General features: G+C 32.2%; 1 protein-coding gene across 1 annotated transcript in view; it reads right to left on the bottom strand.

Moving 5' to 3' along the window:
* The window catches only part of LOC126892591 (uncharacterized), a 33,704-nt gene extending 12,569 nt beyond the window's left edge, over window positions 1–21,135 (bottom strand). The window contains exons 1-3 of the mRNA XM_050662156.1: window positions 20,993–21,135; window positions 17,435–17,520; window positions 7,832–7,940 (exon numbers count right to left, since the gene is read on the bottom strand). Coding sequence (XP_050518113.1) covers window positions 7,832–7,940; window positions 17,435–17,520; window positions 20,993–21,092 — 295 coding nt within the window. The 5' untranslated portion in view covers window positions 21,093–21,135. The remainder of the gene's footprint in view (window positions 1–7,831; window positions 7,941–17,434; window positions 17,521–20,992) is intronic.
* Window positions 21,136–24,769: the final 3,634 nt, after the last annotated feature.

Here is a 24,769-nt window from a genome sequence, read left to right as displayed (position 1 = left end):
GAGATTTCATCTTAATATATACATACTGTTAACGAGTATAAAATATACAACTATGCATGCATAGCTATGTACATTCCTTCCCGACAGGGAGGTGCAATTGTCATTTTGACAGGGTATTTTTTAATATTAGAAATAAATATTCTAAAAAGACAGGATTTTTTTGGTGAAATCTTCCAACTACCAGCTGATCAAACAAATTACACGTGCATGTAAATGAAAAGCGTTATAAGTAAGCAGCAGTGTGAGAAAGATCATATACCGATAGCTGTTTGCGTTCTCTGTTGCAGCTGAGCGAGTCCGTTCGCTCGAGTAAAATAACGTGACCTGGCGATTGCCATGTTTTTGTGCCTCGAAAGGTTAGAATAATTATTATATATTATAGTTTTTTAAATAACTTTTTATTAATTTTGCAAATATAGTAGAAAAATACAAATTTATTAATATAAATATAGATAGGTACAGGTAGAAGAGTATAAACCTATAAACTAAATTAATTATGTGTCCGAATCTTGTATTTCTTCTTCAAACTACTCATCTGAGCTTAAATATTCATTCTCTTCTTCTTCGTCAGACTCCCCTCGAGACCCAGATTCCTCTTCTACATGATCTGTAAATAGTTGTAATATGTATTTAGAATTATTTAAAAATTAATTAGTGATATACCGAGTCGAAGCCTGGACAATCACGGGCGCATCTGAAAAAATCTTGCCATTGTTAAGATGTGGTGTTATCAAATATTGTAAATAATATAATGGACACAACACGTAACAAACACGGAAACATTAGGAAAGATGAAAAAGGCAAAAGAACTACTCAACACTATGAAGGAAAGAAAAATAAGCTACTTTGATCATATACTAAGAAATAAAAAACGTGATGTGATTGGTTATATAAGAAAAAATGCAAGAAAAAAGAGAACAGGGAAGACGATGCCTATCCTAGTTGCAAAATTTAAAGTAGTGGAGTGTAATCTAAATATAAAAAATAACAAACTCAGTATATCACGAGCTGAGTATATTCATGATATTTTTTACATTATTCGATAACACCACATCTCAACAATGGCAAGATTTTTCAGGTGCGCCCGTGATTGTCCAGGCTTCGACTCCGTTTAAAAGGACAGAGAATACGTAGCAACTCAATTAATTAGTCACTAATTAATTTCTAATTAATTCTAAATACATATTACAACTATTTACAGATCATGTAGAAGAGGAATCTGGGTCTCGAGGGGAGTCTGACGAAGAAGAAGATAATGAATATTTAAGCTCAGATGAGTAGTTTGAAGAAGAAATACAAGATTCTGACACATAATTAATTTAGTTTATAGGTTTATACTCTTCTACCTGTACCTATCTATATTTATATTAATAAATTTGTATTTTTCTACTATATTTGCAAAATTAATAAAAAGTTATTAAAAAAACTATAATATATAATAATTATTCTAACCTTTCGAGGCACAAAAACATGGGAATCGCCAGGTCACGTTATTTTTCTCGAGCGAACGGACTCGCTCATCTACAACAGAGAACGCAAACAGCTATCGGTATACGCTCTTTCTCACACTGCTGCTTACCTATAACGCTTTTCATTTACATGCACGTGTAATTTGTTTGATCAGCTCGCAGTTGAAAGATTTCACCAAAAAAATCCTGTCTTTTTTAGAATATTTATTTTTAATATTAAAAAATACCCTGTCAAAATGACAATTGCACCTCCCTGTCGGGAAGGAATGTACATAGCTATGCATGTATAGTTGTATATTTTATACTCGTTAACAGTATGTACATATTAAGATGAAATCTTCTAAAGTTCAGATGCACCCCCTGAAAATAATCCTGGGGCGCCCATGCAAGTATCTTGCAGAGTTAAAATCGCCCTCAAATCGCCTGGCCTGTTTATTTCCTTTATATTTGAATATTTAAATTTACTTAAAGTCACGTCAGTGATATTTTTTGTAATAACAATTTGTACCCTTTTTTTAACTTTGGGGGGGATTTTTGGGGAAAATAACCGCTACCATCCAGCCAGACCGGCATTTTTGTATTACGCTATCATGGAAGAGTCACCTCTAAAATTTTCAGGTTGCCTAAAATACCTACTCAAAAATGTCTCACAGCTCTTGGACCAATACGAATGGATTAGTGATGGCTTTTTGGAGTTGTTGAACACGAATACGTCATCAGAAGAGACACCGGAGCACCTATCGCCTAATGCACGTCATCTTCTGGAGTTTCGAGAGTTTTCGGTACTAAATTGATGCAAACGGATTGGTACACACTGAGTACTCGGAGGTTTTCTGAGTTACTGTTCAAAGAAAGCGTAAAAATTGGTGAAAAATTTTTTTTGCTCTTTTGTAGATTTTTATTAAATTAACTTTTTTGTACCAATCAACTGTTTTAATTATTTATAAATATAAAGTCAATGTATATCTGACAATGTTTTTCCTTCATTTATTTTATGATTGATTTAGTATATTCTATTTTGATAGTGTTATTCATCGTGGTCACTAGATACTCCAGAGTCTTTTTTTAAGTCATATTCGTGTTTAGCAACCCCAAAAACACAAGAGTAATCTGCTTGCATCAATTTAGTACCGAAAACTCTCGAAACCCCAAAAGATGACGTGCCTTACGCACCAGGTACCCCGGTGTCTGTTCTGATGGCGTATTTGTGTTCAGCAGCCCAAAAACCCATGAGTAATCAGTTTACATTAATTTAGTACCAAAAGCTCTTGAATCTCCAAAGCATGACGTCCCTTAGGCACCAACCTATAACTAATCCGTTTGCATTAATGTAGTACCGAAAACCATCGAAATTCCAATAGCTTCTTTTATTGACCTTGGAAATCAGGTGCTCCGGGAGTCGGTTCTGGTGGCATATTCTTCTTCTTCTTCTTGTGCCACTCCTATCGGAGATTGGAAATCATCAAGGCTACCCTGACTTTGTTTACAGCTGACCTAAAAAGTTCATTAGTGGTGCAACCAAACCACTCTCTTAAATTCCGCATCCACGACATTCTTCTACGGCCTGGATTCCGTTTTCCTTCTATTTTTCCCTGTATTATATTTTGAAGTAATGCGTATTTATGACCTCTCATCAGGTGACTCAAATACTCGAGTTTTCTTCGTTTTATCGTTAACAAAATTTCTGGGTCTCTTCCTATCCTTTGTATTACTTCAAGATTTGTGATTTTTTCAATCTAACTTATCTTCAGCATTCGACGGTAGCACCACATCTCGAAACTTTCAATATTTTTTATGTTGTTCTGTTTGAGAGTCCAGGCCTCTACACCGTATAATAGCGTGTTAAATACGTAGCCTCTTAGCATTCTTAATCATAGAGGGATGCTTATATCTCTGTTGTAGAAGAATTTTCTCATCTTTATGAAGGTGGCCCTGGCAATTTCGATACGTCTTTTTATTTCATTGTTTTGGTCTCCAGTTTCGTTTATTAAAGTTCCCAAGTATTTATAACTTGATACTTTTTCAATTTGAATGCCGTTTATACTAATATGTGCTGGTTGTGTCATGATTTTACTGAAGATCATATACTTGGTTTTTTTGATATTAATGTTTATGCCATAATTGTTGCAAGCAATATTTATATTGGTAAGTAATCGTTGTAATTTTTCTACTGTTCTTGCAACTAGTACAGTGTCGTCTGCGTATTGAATATGATTTACAACCTCTTCATTGATTACGATTCCTTCATTTGCTTGCAAAAGGGCTTCCTGACAGATGCTTTCACTATATACATTAAATAGCAGTGGTGACAAAATGCATCCCTGTCGTACTCCTCTACGTATTTCTATTACTTTTGATATCTCGTTTTCCATTTTGATGTTAGCTTTCTGATTCCAATATAAGTTGAGAATTATTCTCAGGTCTCTATTATCTATGCCTTTTCTTTCAAGAATGTCTCTTAGCCTATCGTGGCGTACTCTGTCAAACGCTTTTTCAAAATCGATAAAACATGCATGTACTTCTTGATTAAAGTCTAGGCATCTTTGTGTAAGAACATTCAAACCAAAGAGAGCTTCTCGAGTACCTAGTCCTTTTCTGAACCCCATCTGTGTATTACTAATATCTGACTCCAACTTTTGATAAACTCGGTTGTGGATGATTTTTAGAAATATCTTTAGTAGATGGCTCATTAAAGATATTGTTCGATGTTCTGAACATTCTTTTGCATTGGATTTCTTGGCAGTGTAACTAATGTAGACAGCAGCCACTCTTGAGGTATAATACCAGTATTGTATACTGTGTTAAATAAGTGAAATATTATATCTATTGATTCATCATTCAAAAGCTTTAGTAATTCAGTAGGAACCTCATCGGGTCCATTTGCCTTACCAGTTTTGGAATTTCTAAGTGCCATTTCTACTTCACATTTTAGGATTTCAGGTCCCGTTTCACCATTTACCTTGTCAATGTTATTTCTGTTGTCCTCAAACAATTCTCTTATGTATTCACTCCATCTATTATTTTTTTCTGTTAAGTCTATAATAATATTTCTGTCTTTGTCCTTAAGCAAACTTATTTGATGTCTTCTTTGAGTTCCTGTAAGTTCTTTTACTTTTTTATGTATATTGAATGTGTCATACTTTCTTTCACAGTCTTCCATTTCTACACATTGTTCTTTAATCCATGACTCTTTGGCCTTCTTTATTATTTGCTTTATGTTCTTATCAACCTGTCTGTATTTTTCTGAATTATTCTTCAATTTGCGTCTTTCATCCATTAGTTCTAGTATGTCTCTGTATATATTCGTGTTAAGCGACCTTAAAACTCCCCAGTAATTCATTTGCATCAATTAAATGCCGAAAACCATCGAAACTCTAGAAGATGACATCCCTTGCAGTGGCCCTGACCACCATTGCCCCGGAGATCAATTCTGATGGCATATTCGTATTTAGCGATCCTAAAAACCCATGAGTAATCTGTTTATATCAATTTAATGCCGAAAATCCTCTAGAACTCCCCTCTAAAACTCTAGAAGATGACGTCCGTTGAAGGTCAAGGTCAAAGTATAGGTTGCCATTGAATAGCCGGGAAAAAATCCTAGACTACTAGTACTTTTATTTAATCCAAACTTCTACATGTTGCCAGATAACCAGTAACTCAGGGAATTGGAATCCCCTGTAAATCTTATAATTTTCCGAGTTTGTGCCACTACATATATCTTGAAAATACTCAATACGATTGAGTTGTGCCCATGAGAACTTTTCATCACAATACTTCAAAGAGTATTATCCCAAAGTATGCACTAAATCCACTGGGACCTAATTTCCATAAGGTTTGTGCGTGGTACTTTACACTTAGTATAAGAGCTGTGAGACATTTTTGAGTAGGTATTTTAGGCAACCTGAAAATTTTTCAGGTGACTCTTCTATGATAGCCTAATACAAAAATGCCGGTCTGGCTGGAGGGTAGCGGTTATTTTCCCCAAAAATCACCCCCAAAGTTAAAAAAGGGTAAAAATTGTTATTACAAAAAATATCATTGATATGACTTGAAAGTAAATTTAAGTATTCAAATATAAAGAGAATAAACAGGCCAGGCGATTTGAGGGCGATTTTAACTCTGCAAGATACTTGCATGGGCGCCCCAGGATTATTTTCAGGGGGTGCATCTGAACTTCAGAAGATTTCATCTGAATCTGTACATACTATTAACGAGTATACAATATACAACTATATACGCATAGCTATGTACATTCCTTCCGGACAGGGAGGTGCAATTGTTATTTTGACAGGGTATTTTTTAATTTTAAAAATAAATATTCTACGAAAGACAGGTTTTTTTTTGGTAACATTTTCCAATTGCCATGTGATCAAACAAATTACGCGTGCATATAAATGAAAACCGCTAGAAGTAAGCAGCAGTGTGAGAAAGAGCGTATACCGATAGCTATTTGCGTCCTCTGTTGTAGTTGAGTGAGTCCGTTCGCTCGAGAAAATCACGTGACCTGGCGATATCCATGTTGTTGTGCCTCGAAACGTTAGAGTAATTATTATATATTATAATTTTTTAAGTAATTTTTTCTTAATTAAAGTAAAATAATACGTACTATACAATAGATTTTGCAAATATGATAGAAAATGACAAATTTATTATTATAAATATATAATATAGGTAGAAAATATAAAACTATAAACTAAATTAATTCGGTGTCCGAATCTTGTACTGCTTCTTCAAACTCCTTATCTGAGCTTAAATGTTCATTATGTTCTTCTTCGTTAGACTCCTCTCGAGACTCAGATTCCTCTTCTACATGATCTGTAAATAGTTGTAATATGTGTTTAGAATTAATTAAAAATTAATCAGTGATTAATTAATTGAGTTATTAATTGAGTTATAATTGAGCTACGTATTCTCTGTCCTTTTATACTGTTAAGTGTTTCTTTCCTTCATAGTGTTGAGTATTTCTTTTGCCTTTTTCATCTTTATTAATGTTTCCGTGTTTGTTACGTGTGTCCATGATATATTTAATATTATTCGATAACTCCACATCTCAACAACGGCAAGTCTTTCTTCAGATGCGCCCGTGATTGTCCAGGCTTCGACTCCGTATAAGAGGACGGAGAATACGTAGCAACTCAATTAGTTAATCACTAATTAATTTTTAATTATTTCTAAATACATATTACAACTATTTACAGATCATGTAGAAGAGGAATCTGAGTCTCGAGGGGAGTCTGACGAGGAAGAAGAGAATGAATATTTAAGCTCAGCTGAGGAGTTTGAAGAAGAAGTACAAGATTCGGACACAGAATTAATTTAGTTTATAGTTTTATACTTTTCTACCTATATATTTATAATAATAAACTTGTCTTTTTCTATCATATTTGCAAAATCTATTGTATAGTACGTATTATTTTTCTTTAATTAAGAAAAAGTTACTTAAAAAACCATAATATATTACAATAAATACTCTAACGTTTAGAGGAACAACAACATGGATATCGCCAGGTCACGTGATTTTTTTTTTCGAGCGAACTGACTCTCTCAGCTACAACAGAGGACGCAAACAGCAATCGGTATACGCTCTTTCTCACACTGCTGCTTACCTATAGCGCATTTCATTTATATGCACGCGTAATTTGTTTGATCACCTGGCAGTTGAAAAATTTCACCAAAAAAAACTGTCTTTTTTAGAATGTTTATTTTTAATATTAAAAAATACCCTGTCAAAATAACAATTGCACCTCCCTGTCCGGAAGGAATGTACATAGTTATGCATGTATAGTTGTGTATTTTAAATTCGTTAATAGTATGTACAGATTCAGATGAAATCTTCTGAAGTTCAGATGCATCCCCTGAAAATAATTCTGGGGCGCCCATGCCAGTATCTTTCAGAGTTAAAATCGCCCTCAAATCGCCTGGTGTGTTTATTTTCTTTATATTTGAATATTTAAATTTACTTTAAAGTCACGTCAATGATATTTTTTGTAATAACAATTTTTACCCTTTTGTTTAAATTTGGGGGGATTTTTGGGGAAAATAACCGCTGCCCTCCAGCCAGACCGGCATTTTTGTATTAGGCTATCATGGAAGAGTCACCCGAAAAATTTTCAGGTTGCCTAAAATACCTACTCAAAAATGTCTCACAGCTCTTGGACCAACTGGTTAATTGCAGAATCAAGAATCTAACTTATTGCATTGAAAGTTCCTATGTCCCGAAAAAGAATTGCCAATACTGTATGATTTTTATATAACTTAAATTTGCAAAAATTCAAAGGTACAAGTAGTTCTTTTAAATTTTGACACAAAACAAAGTTAAAGTAATAATTTTCTAAATAATGTTTTGTTGTTGTATTACTTACGGAATATTTTCATCCGATTAAAAAGAAAATCGTTTTCTTCCGGCGATTCTATGCTAGCTAAATCCATATTGAGTGATTTGCAATGCTCCATCGCTCCTAACCAACTACCCTAAAACATGTACGTTATTGGACATTATCTCACAAGTCATGTTAAACAGAGAAAGAGAAAATTCTCTTTTAGGACGGAATGCAGAATACTTGGTGGCTATCTATTGTCTGACCTTTTAACAAATTTATAAAGCATGCAGGTCGATAGATAGTAGACAATGGGAAAATCTACAATATACTCTTATGATCTTTATTTTCTCTCTGTTATGAGATTGATCAGCATATTCTTATTTTGATTAATTAATTAATTATATTAATTACTAAATATGGAAAACAAAACCAAAATTAAATAAAACTTTCCAATAAAATTTATTCTCAGGGCTAATTTATTTTAATGTATTACCTTTGGTTTGTGGCTTCTAGTATCTCTAGTTGCTTACTTCATCCAGGACAAAACAGGGGAAATAAATACAGCGTGTCTCAGCCAAATGGAATAAATTCAATAGTTCAAATACTAATTGATTTTTTGAAAAATGCTTAACCCTCTCGGTTAGTATTTCAAATGGACATTTTTTCATACAATAATCATGTATACAGGGTGTCCCAATTTAGAGATATGACGTCATCGTTAATTTTCTTAAATGGCAACACTATCATTTTGATAGCTATTTTGATAGGGTGTGTAAAGTTATACATAACTGAAAAATATCAAATTTTTATTCCTTACCGTTTACAAGATAATAAAAAATAACAAAGTTATGTTCGTAATTTGGAATAAATTCAATAGTTCAAATAATAATTGTTTTTTTGAAAAATGATTAGACCTGTCGATTAGTATTTCAAATGGAAAATTTTTTCATACAATAATCATCTATACAGGGTGTTCCAATTTAGAGAAATAACGTCATCGTCGATTTTCTTAAATGGCAACACTGTCATTTTGATAGCTGTTTTGATAGGGTGTGTAAAGTTATACATAACTACAAGATATTAAATTTTTATTCCTTAACATTTACAAGATAATAAAAATAACATTAAATCTCTAAATTGGGACACCCTGTATACATTATTTTGTATGTTAAAAATTTCGATTTGAAAAACTAATCGACAGGTCTGAACATTTAAAAAAAAAACAAATATTATTTGAACTATTAAGTTTATTCCACATTACAGACATAACTTTATTTTTTATTATCTTGTAAATGTTAGAAAAATAAAAATTTGATATTTTGCAGTTATGTATAACTTTACAGGCTCTATCTAAATAGCCATTAAAATAACAGTGTTGCCATTTAAGAAAATTGACGATGACGTCATATCTCTAAATAGGGACACCCTGTATACATTAGTATTGTATGTAAGAAATTTAGATTTGAAATACTAATCGACAGGTCTCAGCATTTTTCAAAAAAACAATTAGTATTTGAACTATTGAATTTATTCCATTTGGCTGAGACACGCTGTATACTCAATATCATATAAATTCTATAAATATTATTTATTTATCCAATATACCATAAATATAAGATTTAAATGTATGCTAAAACTTAATTTTGTAGCAACTATTTCTTATCTAATAAATTAATCTTTAATTCTGCTATCTCCTTTTTTAACAAAATTTTACTGTTCTTACTATTATATAAAAAAAAACAAAATTTACTTTTCACTTTTTGAATAGATTACTATTTCTTCTTTGAATTTATGAATGACTAAATTATGCTGTAGAACTGTTCAATAAAAAATAAACAAATATGGTATGTGATATAAAACAACTCTCTCCGTTTCACAAATAATCTGACTAACCTTTTTTTCTCTTCTTTACTTCTTCTCATGGATTGTGTAGTCTGCGAACGATCCTTCTCGTCCAAACTGCTTCACAATCAAACAACAGCACTCGCTCGAATTCTCGATTCAGTTTTCTCTCTGCTCGATATCTTGTGCAAATTGATACCAACCGGCTACTCGTTCCAGATAGAGACAGGAATCTCTTCGGACAAAAGGAGATTTAACTCCTCAAGTCGATCAACGATTTTGTTTCAACACGATTCTGCTTCCACGGCGGCCAACTTCACCACTTTACACCGACTTCTTTATCATCCAGCCTCAAAAGTCCACTGCTGAACATAGGCCTCCTCCCCTCGTTTCCAACCCCATCTATCCTGCGCCGCCCTCATCCAGTTTTTATTTACCTTTCTTAAGTCGTCAGTCCATCTTGTAGGCGGTCGACCGACGCTTCTCTTGTCTTCTCTTGGCCTCCATTCCAATAATCTCTTCGTCCATCGCCCATCTGTCATTCTGGCTACGTGTCCTGCCCATCTCCACTTCAACCTGGCTATCCTCTCGATGACGTCAGTCACCTTTGTTCTTCTCCTGATTTCTTCGTTTCTGATTTTGTCTCGCAGAGTTATTCCTAACATTGACCGCTCCATTCTTCTCTGCGTGACTCTTAGTTTGGTAGCCGAGGCTTTAGTTAAGGTAAATGTTTCTGATCCGTACGTCAAGACTGGGAGGACGCACTGATCGAATACCTTTCTCTTTAGACGTGTGGGTAACTCACTTTTAAAAGTTTCTCTCAGTTTTCCAAATGCTGCCCACCCAAGACCGATTCTTCTCTTCAGCTCATGAGTCTGGTTATCCCTGCCAATCGTAATTTCATGTCCCAGGTATTTATATCTATCTACGAGTTTTATTTCCTTCCCACCAATACTGATGTTCTGGTTGGGTACCAAATTTGTCATTATTTTTGTTTTTGAGATGTTTATATTTAAACCTACATTTTCTGTAGCTACAACGAGTTCTTGTACCATCTCTCTTGCCATACCTAGATCCTCAGCTACTATGACTATATCATCGGCGAAACGTAAGTTGTTTAGGTATTCTCCATCTATTTTTATTCCCTTTGTCATCCAATCCAAACTCTTGAAAGCATGTTCTAAGACCGTATTAAAAAGTTTAGGTGACATTGGGTCTCCTTGTCTAACCCCCCGTTCTATTTTTATGCGATTACTGTTAGTATGTAATTTGACAGTGGTTGTTGCCTGTAAGTATATTTTGTGTAATAATTTTGTATACCTATAATCTAGCCTGCATTCTTTAAGCGCCTGTAATATTTTGCTAAGTTCAACTGTGTCAAAGGCTTTATGAAAATCGATAAAAACTAGAACTAGTGGTTTATTGTATTCCACTACTTTCTCTATCAGGGTTTTTATACTTTGTAGATGGTCATTTGTTCCGTAATTTTTTCGGAATCCTGCCTGTTCTCTTGGTTGATAAGTCTCTAACTTTCTTTCCATTCTCTTAACTATTATTCGCGTAAATAACTTATATAAATGGCTGAGGAGGCTAATCGGTCTGTAATTCTCTAAATTGGCTTTGTCTCCTGCTTTGTGTAATAGAATCATAGTAGCGTTGTTCCAGTCTGTTGGAATATTGGCGTTGTGAAGGCAGATATTGAAAAGTTGTTTAATTTTTTCAAGTAGTATATTTCCTCCAATTTTTAGTGCTTCTGATACTATTCCATCTTCACCTGGGGTTCGATTATTTTTCATTTTCTTCAGAGCCTCTTTGATTTCTGATTTTGTTATAACGGGCAATAAATCCGATCCTTGCTTTAATACCCCAGTTTTTACTGTAATTGGAGGTTGCGCATTGTCATCCTTTTTTCTTGATTTGTATAACTCTGTGTAGAACTCTTCGACTATTGTTAATATTTCATCTCTGTTTGTAGTTTCTTTTCCAGTTCTGTTTCTTAGTTTGTTGATTTCTATTTTTCCTTTTTGTACGCTTACGTTCTTCAAAACTTTCATGTTCTTATTTTGCTCTATTGCTTGTTTTGTTTTTTCTACATTGTAGTTTCTTATGTCTTTTCTTATTGACTTTGTGATAGTCTTATTTATTTGATTTAGCGCTTCTTTGCTGGAACTTGTATCTCCTTTCATCTGTCGTCTTAGTTGTATAAGGGTTTTAGTAGGTTGACTTAGTTTTTCATCTTTTTGGTTTGTTGGACAGTATTTAGTTTGAGCCTGTTGTATTGTGGTGACTATTTGCTTGTTCAGTATATTAATGTCTGTTGTTGTTGTATCTTTCAATGTATCATTAATATAGTTTTCGAACTCCTGAATATTAGTTGGTTTTACCCATTTCTTTGGGTGTTTCTTATTTATCATTTTGACTCTTTTCTTTTCGATCGATATCGTTATTTTAGCTCTTACTAACCTGTGATCACTGCTTGTGCTGAACTAGTTTAACACATTTACGTCTTTAAATAATTCTTGTTTATTTGTTGAGAAATAGTCGATTTCGTTCCTTGTTTTTCCATCTGGACTTTCCCAGGTCCATCTTCTGTGTTTTTTCTTGTTAAAGAAGCTGTTCATTTGATAGAGATTGTTTTCCAAAAGAAAAGTTAACAGTTGTTTGCCTCTATCATTTCTGCCTTCGCTTCCAAAATTTCCCAATATTAATTCAGAGGGGTCTTCCTTGGTACCTATTTTGGCGTTGAAATCACCGCCTATTATTAAGAAGTGGCCAGGATTTTCCTTGATTGCACAGGATATTTGGTCGTAGAATATTTGGACTTCTTCATCTGAATGGCCTGTAGTAGGTGCGTATACTTGAATGAACTTTAGGATGTATCTGGTGCTCATTTTGATGTTTAAGACCGACTTCTTACTTTTCAAAAACTGAACTGCTCTCTACAGATGTTCATCACATAGTGAAACTTTTTTTTCCTCAAAACTCAGACTCAAACACTCTATTCTCCCTCAATACCTCTCTCTCTCTCGCCAATCACCTAATTTTGTATACAACTTTTCCATTTTGTCAAATTCTAGGAGATACCAAAATTACTTTTGTTTTTTCTACATGCTATAAAAAACCGATATTCTAAAACTCAAAAATTGTGTTTACCGTCTTTCCTTTTAAGAAGCATTTATAAACGTCATATTGTTCGCTTCAAAGCGAATACACGTACTTTCTAATCCGACCGTATGAATTGTATAAGCCCGTCCATAAAATCATTAATTCAGAACTTTTCCTCTTTCCACGAAACACTGCTTACTAACTAAATTATACTATTTACAATTTTTGGCCATATACAGGGCGATGAAAATCTATAATCTCGTGGTCTTAGAATTTTTTTTAGATAAGCAGTGAGGTGATGAATGTATATTGTAAATAGTCCTAAAAAAACCAAGGATTCTACATTCCGACCTATAGAGATTTTCTTTTTTCTCTGTAGATGTCGATAATCCGTCCGTACGCATATTTATATTATCTTAATATTTTGATTATTTGGACAGCCAGAATTAGTTCGCTTCGGGATACACCATAGGCTGCTCTGAAGACTCTTTATTTTTTTAGTACGCCCCTGTCATGAAAAATACACTTAAATATTTTTTAATTATTCTATATGCAGAAGCGAATTATTAAATAAAAAAATGCATCATTGTTTGACAGTAAACTCGAAATTAATGTATGCAATAAGTTGTTAAGTGGATCGGTACACAATGTTGGCTCTAATGATATTTAAATGGGATTCTTTTCTTTTCGATTCCTGAGAAAACTAATAATAGGCTATTGATTATATTCCAAATAAGATAGCTAAAAGGAACTACAACGTTAACGGCGTTTTATTATTTGATATGGTCAATGGACATCTATATATGAAAAAACCGCGGAGTGCTACCATTTAAAGGGATGCGTTTTTGAGAAATGGGTGAATTAGTCCCTGGGCACAGGTTACGTTAGGGTGAGTTCTATGCACTTTTGCTACACACATATCTACATAAGAATTGTTCCTGGTTAAATTTCCTATCTAAATATCACTTTTTAAACTCAATGATACTTTTTTTTACAAAAATATATTCAAGAGAAAAAGCACAAAAAAACCCAAAAGAAAGAAATTTTGTTTTTTGTCTCATAACTTTTGTCCTAGAGGATATAGGTATAGATATTGCTTCACAGAAAAAAAACCTACATATTTCTTCTTGAAAATGTTGTTTAGTAGAGGTAATTAGGATTTATAGTTTTCGAAATATGATTTTTCAAAGTTCGCCACTCACAGCAATTTTGGGCAATTTTCCTTGTTATTTCGCATATATTGTTCTGTAATTTTTTCTACGTAACTTTAGGTATATGTAACGGTACACGTAATAGGAATAGAAATCAATTACCTTTAAAATGGTCTGCTGTATAATGTTGTACGACTTTTTTTAAAGTGATTATGGTTTTTCAAGTTTTTATACTTTTAACGATTTTTCATAATATAATATAAAAATAAAATAATATTATTATAAATTACATTATATATTATATATTATATTATATCTAGTATATATAATATAATATTATATTATATATTATATAATACCTAATATAAAAAAATATTATTTTTTACATTGTTTACGATTATTTTTTAAATTTCTCATTATATAGTGGGTTCGCTAAACTCAGACACAATTGGCTAGTGACTTTAGTCGGTAATTTTTTTGTTTTTGGTCAACTTTGCCATTAAGATTGGTTTTATTTTTTTGGCAAAATTACTTACTAAAATCACTAGCCAGTTGTGTCTGAGTTTAGCGAACCGACTATAACTTTTTGTTTCTTGTACATGAATATATTATATATTGCTCAATAAAGAGGGCTTACTTTCTGTTCTTTAAAATTCTTTGATATGTTTGTACCTGTTTTATTTAAAATTATTTCTTTTACAAAAATTACATAAATATTAGTTTTAGAAAACATCACTTTAGTTAAAATTATTTAATAGTTGACATTTAACAAATTTTCAAAAACAAAGTCCATCTCTTCGTTAGCATTAGCTTCAATATCTGCCTCTGACACCTTAGTTATCTTAAGAGTTCCCATAATTAGTATCCATGCACATCCACCCTTTGCAGAATATTGAACAACTAATTCCTATCTTCCTACAACCGCAGTTTTTTGTACATCCTTTAGTACATTTACATGCTATTTTTTCAAGCAAAGCTTGTGGTGCAGGAGCTTTGACAGTAAATATTGGAATTAATCCATATTTTGAAGTTTACCCGGCCAAGTCAATTGGATCCAAAGGTCCACATATAAAAAATAAGATTCAATCTTAACACACTGTCACATAGAAAAGTTATAATGAGAAGTTTTAAAAATAATCCTAAAATCAAGAATCGTTGCAAGTACTTATTACATTTTGAAAAAGCATATCTTATTCAAAACTAATCCTAGAATTTTGTATAATATACCATTTTAAAGTAAACGGAATAAGCTTTCTTTTTTATTCTATAATATATACCTAAATGTAGAAAAAAAGTTATAATGGGAAATTTAAGAAATAATCGTAAAAAATATAAAAACTCGTTAAAAGTATAAAATCTTGAAAAAGATAACCTCTGTAAAAGAAGTCGTACAACATTCTGCAGTAGAACATTTTAAAGGTAATTGATTTCTATTCCTCTTACATGTACCATTGCGTATGCCTAAAGTTACGTAGAAAAAAGTTACAGAACAATATTTGCGAAATAACAAGGAAAATGGCCCAAAATTGCTGTGAGTGGCGAATTTTGAAAAATCATATTTCGAAAACTGTAAAAACTAATGACCTCTACCAAACACCATTTTAAAGAAAAAATATGTAAGTTTTTTTTCCGTGAAGCAATGTCTATACCTATATCCTCGTGGACAAAAGTTATGGGACAAGAAACAAAATTTCTTTCTTTTGGGTTTCTTTGTGCTTTTTCTTTTGAATATATTTTTGTAAAAAAAAGTATCTTTGACTTTAAAAAGTTATATTTAGATAGAAAATTTAACCAGGAACAATTTTTATGTAGACGTGTTTGTACCAAAAGTGCATAGAACTCACCCTAATATAACCTGTGCCCAGGGACTAATTCACCCATTTCTCAAAAACGCACCCCTTTAAATGGTAGCACTCCGCGGTTTTTTCATCTATAGATATTGACTGACCATATGAAATAAAACCCCGTTAACGTTGTAGTTCCTTTCTATAGTACATATTCAATAGCCTATAAGTATTTTTTGTAAAATTTAAACGCAAAATGAAATATTTCGTTCTTATCGAGGGCTGAAAGTCTCTGAAAACTTCTATAATGTTTATTTTAATAAGTTACAGGCGTGAAAAACTAAGGAAAAATGTCATTCAACGCACTCGAGTCGAATTGAATATGGTGACAAGACAGTGACAATTTTAAATATTTTACATGACATAGGGAATATTTTGACTTGTTGATTATATAATATTAATATTATATTTGACAAATAATTATTAAAAAGTTATTTATTGTTTATTATTTATGTCAGATCCAAGCAGAGAATACACCAGGATATATTCCGTGATCCAAGTATTTTGTTGTTAAAGATGTTCAAAATTTTAAGCGTTCCATAGTAACGATATATTATTAAAAAAATCACTTTATCACTTTTCTTCTTTTCGCCATTGAGTATTACTTTTTGTTGTACAGTATATAAATTATTACAATCACTGAATACGTACTTAGTGAAAATATTATCACATTAATTAACTGAATTAATAATTTAAGCAACATTATGAGTAGAATATCAACAGGAGCACAGGAAACATATGCAGAGTTAAAAATACAAACAAAAATGCTAGGTCTGGAAATTAACACAGAAAAAACAAAAATAATGACTCAGACGAGAAGAAATATAGTCCCAGAAAACATTATACATGAAGATGACATTGAAACGGTTGAAAAGTTTACATACCTGGGAGTAGAAATATATACCGACGGATCAAAAGATGGAGAAATACGAAAGAGAATAACGCAGGCAAACAGAATTTATTTTGCCCTCTCCCATATATTTCGGTCTAAAAGTGTCCACCGAAATACAAAGATGAGAATCTATAAAACCTTAATGCGACCAATAACATGCTATGGCAGTGAAGCTTGGGTCCTGGAAAAACATCCAAAAACAAACTTAGGAAAGGAAAGTACTTAGGAGAATTACTAGGACCTGTGAGGGAAAACGGAATCTTCAGAAGTCGATACAACAACGAGCTTTATCAACTTTATAGGGAAACGCCCCTGTCAGACTTCATTAGAATACAAAGATTGCAATGTGCCGGACATGTGATAAGAATGGGAGAGGATAGGCTACCAAAACGAGCACTGAATGCTAGAATGCAAGGAAAGAGACCGGTTGGGAAGCCACGAAAGCGCTGGGAAGACACAATAAACAGCGACGCACAAGCCCTTTTAGGAGTCCGTGTTTTGAGAAGAGCAGCCACAGACAGGCAAGGGTGGAGGCAAAAAATAAAGGAGGCCATGGCTCAATTTGGGCTTTAGTGCCGTAGAAGAAAAAGAATAATTTAAGCAATTATACAACTAACAGTTATCGAAGAACATTCAAAAGCCATCTCTTTAAAGTTAATGATGACAGTGTCAAGTAATGTTTACATATCCATACCAGTGAGAATTTTACTACACGTAAAAAAGTAGGGATAGCCGTAAAATATTTGCGCTTACACTCTTAAGGTAAAAAAGTTGACACCAATATTAGCTCAAAACGTGACCAATTACTTACCGTAAATGTATATCCAAAGTAGTATAAAGTATTTCCATTCCTCTCAACTGGAACTGATGGAGCTATGGATTGTGCTATAGCCGTATCTAAAACATTAAACGTCATAATTAATAAGAGACAGTGAAGATTTTCTTCTTCTTCTTCAGCCTGTTTGCATCCACACCTGGACAAAGGCCTTCCCATGAGCTCTCAACTCTTCTCTGTTTTGTGCTATTTGGTGCCAGTTTCTCCCCACTTTGGCTTTGGCTGTGTGAATACTTTAGAAAATCCTAAATCTAAGTGCAAAAATTGGGAAAAAATGAAGAGGAATAACCTTGCTTGCCACCATAAATTAAATTTTCACGACCATTATTCAACCTAGTTGAATTCACCAGGCAATTTGGAGACCATCTCCGACATGAAATTCGTACTCAGCGACCCCCAAAACCCCCAGGGTTATAGTTTTAGGTGATTTTGGATAATTATTACTAAAAACTCTAGGCGAGGAGTTCCACCCTGGGCACCAGGTATCTTGGATGCCATCGCCAACATTAAATTCGTGGCCGGCGACCCCAAAAACTCCCCAACTAATGGATATTGGCTGATTTTTAATGATTATTACATAAAACTCTAGGCGATGAGTTCCACCGTGGGCACCAGGTACCTTGGAGACCATTGCCGATATGAAATTAGTGTTCAGCGATCCCCAAAACCCCCGAGTATAAAAATTCAACTCATTTCCGTCAATATTTCCCAAGTTCTAAATTTTTCATTTTCACCTCTTCGAGATGCACTTTTAAAATGCATTTTCTTATGCACAAACATTTTTGCCCTAGATGAATTTAGTTCACAAAGTTGCCTGACACTCTCTACTCGAATGCAAAACGTTCCATGACGATTCATCTTACTGCACAAAATTCCTAGGTTTTGGGCTTTTTAGTGCTTCGTTGCTTCGTCTAGTAGGGTTTACGGATTACGAGATATAGCGCAAAACCCTTTTGCACACCTTTTCCAAGATGGCGGCCGGGGGATAAGGGTGGCGACCCCAAAGACTTGAACTTAAGCTTTTGCTGATCCTTTCTACACATTAAAAAAATAAAATTGATTCCTCTAGCAAATGCAAGGTACGGCCTAAAAAAAGGAACATTTCAATGGACTACGAATTTTTAGGTCAAATATTTTATTTGTATTGGATTAAACTACACTAATTATTGTTTGTAATAAAAATTACATTTTACATTCATTGTTTGACGTTTCGATTTTTACTTCGGAAATAGTTTTCAAAAAATTAATCCAGTTTGGCAGGTGATTCAATGGTTTTTTTTGTATGTATTTAGTTTCTGTTTTTGATTACATATAAGATTCATGCTCGTTTATCTTAAAACTTATTATTAGTGGCCTGGATGTTTCTCTCACATAAAAATTATTGTTGAATTCAAAACGCATTTTTCAAATGCAGTTAATCTCTCCTTTGTGTTTGATATGATTTGGGACATTTGTTTATTTAGCTTATGACCTAATTGCTGTGTATGGTTTTGTCCATAAAACAAATTTAACCATGTATACGGTTTTTGAAAACTCCTATGAGAATTTTTTAAACTAGATAAATAATCAAATGGTTTATTCATTTTTTCCCATACAATTACTTAATATTTAGTTAAAAAAATAACATCAAATTTAAATATTTATATTATAATATTATAAATTGGTCTAATTATCTTTTTTTTTTCAGGTACGTCGAAAATGAATTTGAAAACGTAAGTTTAAAATTTTATTTTATTTTAAATTATGTTCTTTGCGATATATTATGTACTTGATAAATATACATATACCGTGAGCCGTTTGAGTTGTAATAAATTCATTTTCTCGAGAATGGGTAATTTTGGAGGGAAATCCCAAAACAGGTCGATTTTTATTTTTAAATTATGATTTTGTGGCCTATCTATCATACTAGTGACGTTACCCATCTGGACGTGATGACGTAATCGATGATTTTTTTAAATGAGGATATGGGCTGTCTGATAGCTCATTTGAAAATTTATTTAATTCTCTATTTAGTAATATATCCAAAAGTTTTTTGAAATAACTAAATTGATGCAAAAAGAAAAATATATTGTAATTTATTTAATTTAGAATAGATTTTATTGCTGTTAGGAGACATAAAAAATGTTTATTTGACAAATTAATATTGTTTTCCGCCTTTTAATGTTAAAGCGGCCACCCATCTGCCTCGTACCAAGATCAGTTTGATCATTTTTTGATTTAAGCTGAAAGCAATGTTTATTTGGCAAATAAACAATTTCTCTGTTTTCTGACAGCAGTAAAATGTATTTGGAATTGAATAAATTACAATACATTCTTCTTTTTGCATGAATTTATTTATTTCAAAAATTATTTCTTTGGCCACCCTGTGTGTTAATTACGTTAACGATTAAGTATATTGCTGAATAGAAAATTAAACAACCTCTCAAATGAGCTACCACACGACCCCTAATCTCAATTAAAAAAAAATCATCGACTACATCATCACGCCCATACCACAAGTATGATAGATATGCCAAAAAATTATAATTTAAAAATAAAATTTTTGGGGATATTTGAAGAAAGATAAAAAAATGTAATACAAAAACCGAAAATTATCAGTTAATTATCAGTTAAAAAAAAGTTGATACAAAGTTATCAAAATTTTATTCTGCACATCTTTCCTAAAATACATTTAATAACAAATTTAAACAATCATAAATGTCCAAAAAAAATTTTTTTGAGCTCTTATGCAGTATGTCTGCGTAAATTGACAACTTTTGAAAACTTCTTTATTATTAATTTTACGAAAACAAGTTATTCTTTATAAAATGCTTGGCGTCGTATATAATCTAGAACATAGCCATTAGATATCAAATGTTGTTAATTTTATACGAGGTATGTCAAAAAATATGAATTTCGCTCAAGAGTAAAGTACCTTTATATTTCACAATATCGAAAATTGATATTAAGAAGAAAAGTTATTTGTAATTTAAAAACTATGTTTCAATATTCAATTACTGAAATAAATGAAATATTCTGAACTCTAAAGGTACTGAACACTAAAGCGAAATTCATATTTTTTGACATACCTCGTATAAAATTGATAAAATTTGATATCTGATGGTTGAGTTTTTGATGTTAAACCATGCAGAGCGTTTTACAAAGAATAACTTTTTTCGTCAAATTGATATTAAAAAAGTTTCCCATATGGTTCGTAGTTACGCTAACATACTGCATAAGAGCTCAATTTTTTTTTTAATTTTCAAATTTTAATATCCGATTCGGCTTCGGTATAATCAAAATCAAAATATAATCATTTTATATCAAAGTAAACTGATGAATTCAGCGATATTTTCAAAATTATTTATACAAAACCATTGTTATTTTTTAAACAATTAATAAACAATTAGCGGCTAAGTCTGCGAGTAGAACTTTTTACTTAACATATATTATATAAACTAACAAAAAGCGTTTTAGAAAAATATAAGCTTGTTTGAATTTTTCCGAAACAATGCATGTTTTCGTTCTCCATTGACTGCCCAATTTGTTACTTACCTGGCGTTATAACATAATTGACTTGATCATCGCCAACACAATTATTGATCTCAACGCTGAAAAACATCGTAAGTAGTAAACCCACAAGTTGTTTTGTCATGTTGCTGAACTAAGTTCGCAAATGAAATTCACTACAAATTTTGTACATTACTTGTGTATTTATACTTCAACTCAAAACAGATAACGTTGTTAGTATACAGGAGGATCCTACATATTAACAGAATAATTGCTTCTTCAAAGAAAATTTTTTTGGAAACAACAGAAAGAAATCAGCACGTAACTGGAAATATATAATTGGAAAATACTCCTATAGCACTTCTTCTTCTTCTTTTAAAGTGCTCTTTTCTCAATTGAGGTTGCCTACTACAATTGCAAACTCTTCTATGCTTTTAGCTGTTCTTATTAACTGTTCAAAATTTAGCCCGGTCCATTGTCGGATGTTTCTTAGCCACGATAGTCTTTTTCTTTCTGGTCCTCTCTTTCTCTTAATCTTTCAAGTTGAGCATATTGGTACTTATTATTTCTCAGTATGTGACCAGGTATGATTTTTTTCTAACTTTCAGTGTGCTGAAAAGTTCTCTTTCCTTGGCTATTATATGCAGCACTACTTCGTTTGAGGCAGTGGCGTAGCTGAAGATTGAGGGGCCCCCCGCTAAAATTTTTGTGGGCCCCCGTATTATAAACATAATGACAACTAATAACAGTATAATTCTAAAATGACAATATTTGGCCTTCATCAGTTAATACTTAGATTTTTTGGGAATAGACATGAAAACCGATACATGTATCTTAATCCGACAAACAGGCTCGGACAGGTCGATTTTTAAAATAATCATAGTATATTACAGCATCAAAGTTTCGAACTTTACGCGATCCCCCTTCAGGTAAGAATCATACTTTTGATTGTTTTAAATGGAAAAGTACATCATGTGACACCTCATTTAAAAGCTTTTGAAATACTGATTACAAAAATGAATAATACTTGGCCAAAATTTCGGTCAAATGCTTTTTAAATGCATTCATTTTTTTCGAATACTGAGAAAAGTAATGAGTATTTTTTTTTTAATTTAAACGCAGAATGAAATATTACATTATTACCGAGTGTCGACAATCCCTTGGAATAAACAAAAAGTCTCTTTTGAGTGATTTGAAATTAAAAATCATACTAAATTTTCTTTCGTTTTCACCCCTGTAACTTTAAAATAAACATTATAGAAGTTTTTAGGAACTTACTGCCCTCGATAATAATGTAATATATTATTCTGCGTTTAAATTTTCCAAAAATTCCTATTAGTTTTCTCGGGATTAAAAAAAAATAATTCATTTAAAAAGCATTGGACCGAAATTTTGCGCAAGTATTATACATTTTTGTAATCAGTATTTCGACGCTGTCAAGCCTAAACGGCATAAACGACATTAACTTGATTTTTTAGGAAACACAAAAAACTGATTATTTTTATTTTTACCAATTTTGCTTATCTGCAAACTGACTCAAAAAAATTGGTGATTTTTTTTCAAATTTTAATATTTTGTAAACAATAATGTGGCTGAAAATACTATGTGAAATAAATTAAAAACTAGAAAATGGCGCTTATGTCCAATCAAGATATAACATTGGTGAATATGCCAAACTTACCTCTGGCGTTTGCGTCGATCGCATTGTTGTAAGGTTAGCCAAAATGGCGCTTAAGAGGGATATATGCCATTAATGAAAAAAAAAACGAAAATTAAAAATTGTCGTTTATGCCAACAAAAAAAATAATGAAATTACGAAGATTTTTGATAGGTTTTATTTTTTATTAATCAAAAATACATTCTAAGTTAAAAACAAAGCCCTAAATTCTTTAAACATGTTTTTGGTGCTAGGATGAAATACTTAAAAGTAAATAATACTCAAATAGAAGAGCTATACAAAAATTGGTATAAAAATAAAACTCAAAAAACACTTTCAAAGAACAACAACTTAAAAACTAAGAAAACACAAAAATCAGAGGTACATAAAAATAGTCATTTTTTAGTTTCTAAAACAAAAAAGAAAATAATTATTCACAAAAATAACGTAAGATTTACTTCTTTTATATAGTTCAAAATAAAAGTTAGTAAAAAAAAACAGAAAAATAACAGAAAAATATTTAACGACTTTTAACTTTTAAACATTTTAAAAAAAAATTCACTCCGTTTCATCTTCTACATCTGTTTCATCCAGTTGATCTGGAACTATGTTGTTCATTTTAAGAGATAAATATTCTGCATGATACTCTGGTTTAATAATTCTGTTGCTAAGTTGAAACATGATGTGAGATCGTGACTAAATATTTCTTCTTCTGCTGCAACGTCTGGTGGTTCCTCAAAGATGATAATGTCATTGCTAAAAGCTTCTGCAATGTTGGCATTATAAATGTCATAAACCTCTAAGAGGAATATAGGGGAATTATTGCCAGTCTGTATATCATTTTGTGCTACTTCGGTATATGGCTTATTTTCATTTAGTAAGACCATTATTTTTATCTTCTGCTATTCATCTGCAACAAAAATATGGCATAAATGCCAAAAATCGATCGCCATTTTTACCTATATAAAATTGATTTGAACTATATGCTGTAGTACAAAAAGAATTGTTCATCACACTAGTACAAAGTTACAATAAAAAATTTTAAAATAAACTTTTTATTTGCGCAATTTTTAAAAAAGAAACCTGCATAAGAATACCGTTGAGGAATGGTGCTTGTGTCAACCACGATGTAAATATTTGGTTTTGGCATAAACGCCTCATAGTTTTTAAAGAAATTCAGGGTGTTTACGCTTCAAAAATCAATACGAATTGAAAATATTGCAGAGGTAAGTAATATCATGTTACTTATCCATAAAAATTGTAAAAATACATACCTTTACTATTATTACTGGACCGAACTGTACACAATGATAATCTTACGGGCACTGGCGGTTGTGTCAATCGGTGTTCAGGTCGACCTTCACGTGCGTGACTAGACTGGCGTTTATAAAAACTTTAAACAAATATTACACCTATTTCACTTTGTTTTCGGCTATGTCGCGGTGACTGTCTGGTGCGGAAATTAAAATCCTATTTTTTCGTGCATCTACCTCAAAACTGGTCATTTTGGCGTTTATGCCGTTTTGGCTTGGCAGCGTCGATTTCAAAAGATTTTAAACGATTTAAGAGAGGTGTCACATGATGTACCTACTTTCCCATTTAAAAAAAATTAAAGTTATGACTTTCACCTGCAGAGGGATCGCGTAAAGTTCGAAACATTGATGCTATAATATACTATGTTTATTTTAAAAATCGACCTGTCCGACCGTTTTGATTATGTGCTAAAAATAAATGAGTTAAGATGGGGGGGTACATTGAAAACAGTAACTTCAAAACTTTTTTTTGTTATAAATTATTTTTTCGTCTCAGCTGAGCTCATCGTAAAATTTTTTATACGTTTTATCCGTTTATTTTTAAATTTTGGTGTAACACCTCACTATTCTGCTATTCCTGCTGCTTTTGCTAAAGTTTCGGAAAACGGATTTCTCATTTTTCGAGGATTATCACGAGGTTTTTGAAAAAGTTGAAGGGCGGCCGTTAACTCTGCCATTTCAGATTGCAAAAGTCTTGATGTTAGATTAATAAAGTTAAGTATTTTAGATTGAATAGAAATATTAACGACAAATTCAAAATTATTCATATGGTTTAATAATGCATTAGCTTCTAATTTTTCATCGTTTTTTAGATAGCAATGAAATTTTCGTTTAAATATTTCATTACTTGTC

Source organism: Diabrotica virgifera, chromosome 9 (genome assembly GCF_917563875.1).
Source record: "Diabrotica virgifera virgifera chromosome 9, PGI_DIABVI_V3a".
In the NCBI taxonomy this organism is placed as follows: domain Eukaryota; kingdom Metazoa; phylum Arthropoda; class Insecta; order Coleoptera; family Chrysomelidae; genus Diabrotica; species Diabrotica virgifera.
Note: the sequence above shows the minus strand (reverse complement) of the source record. Positions and strands in the feature narration are given on the sequence as shown.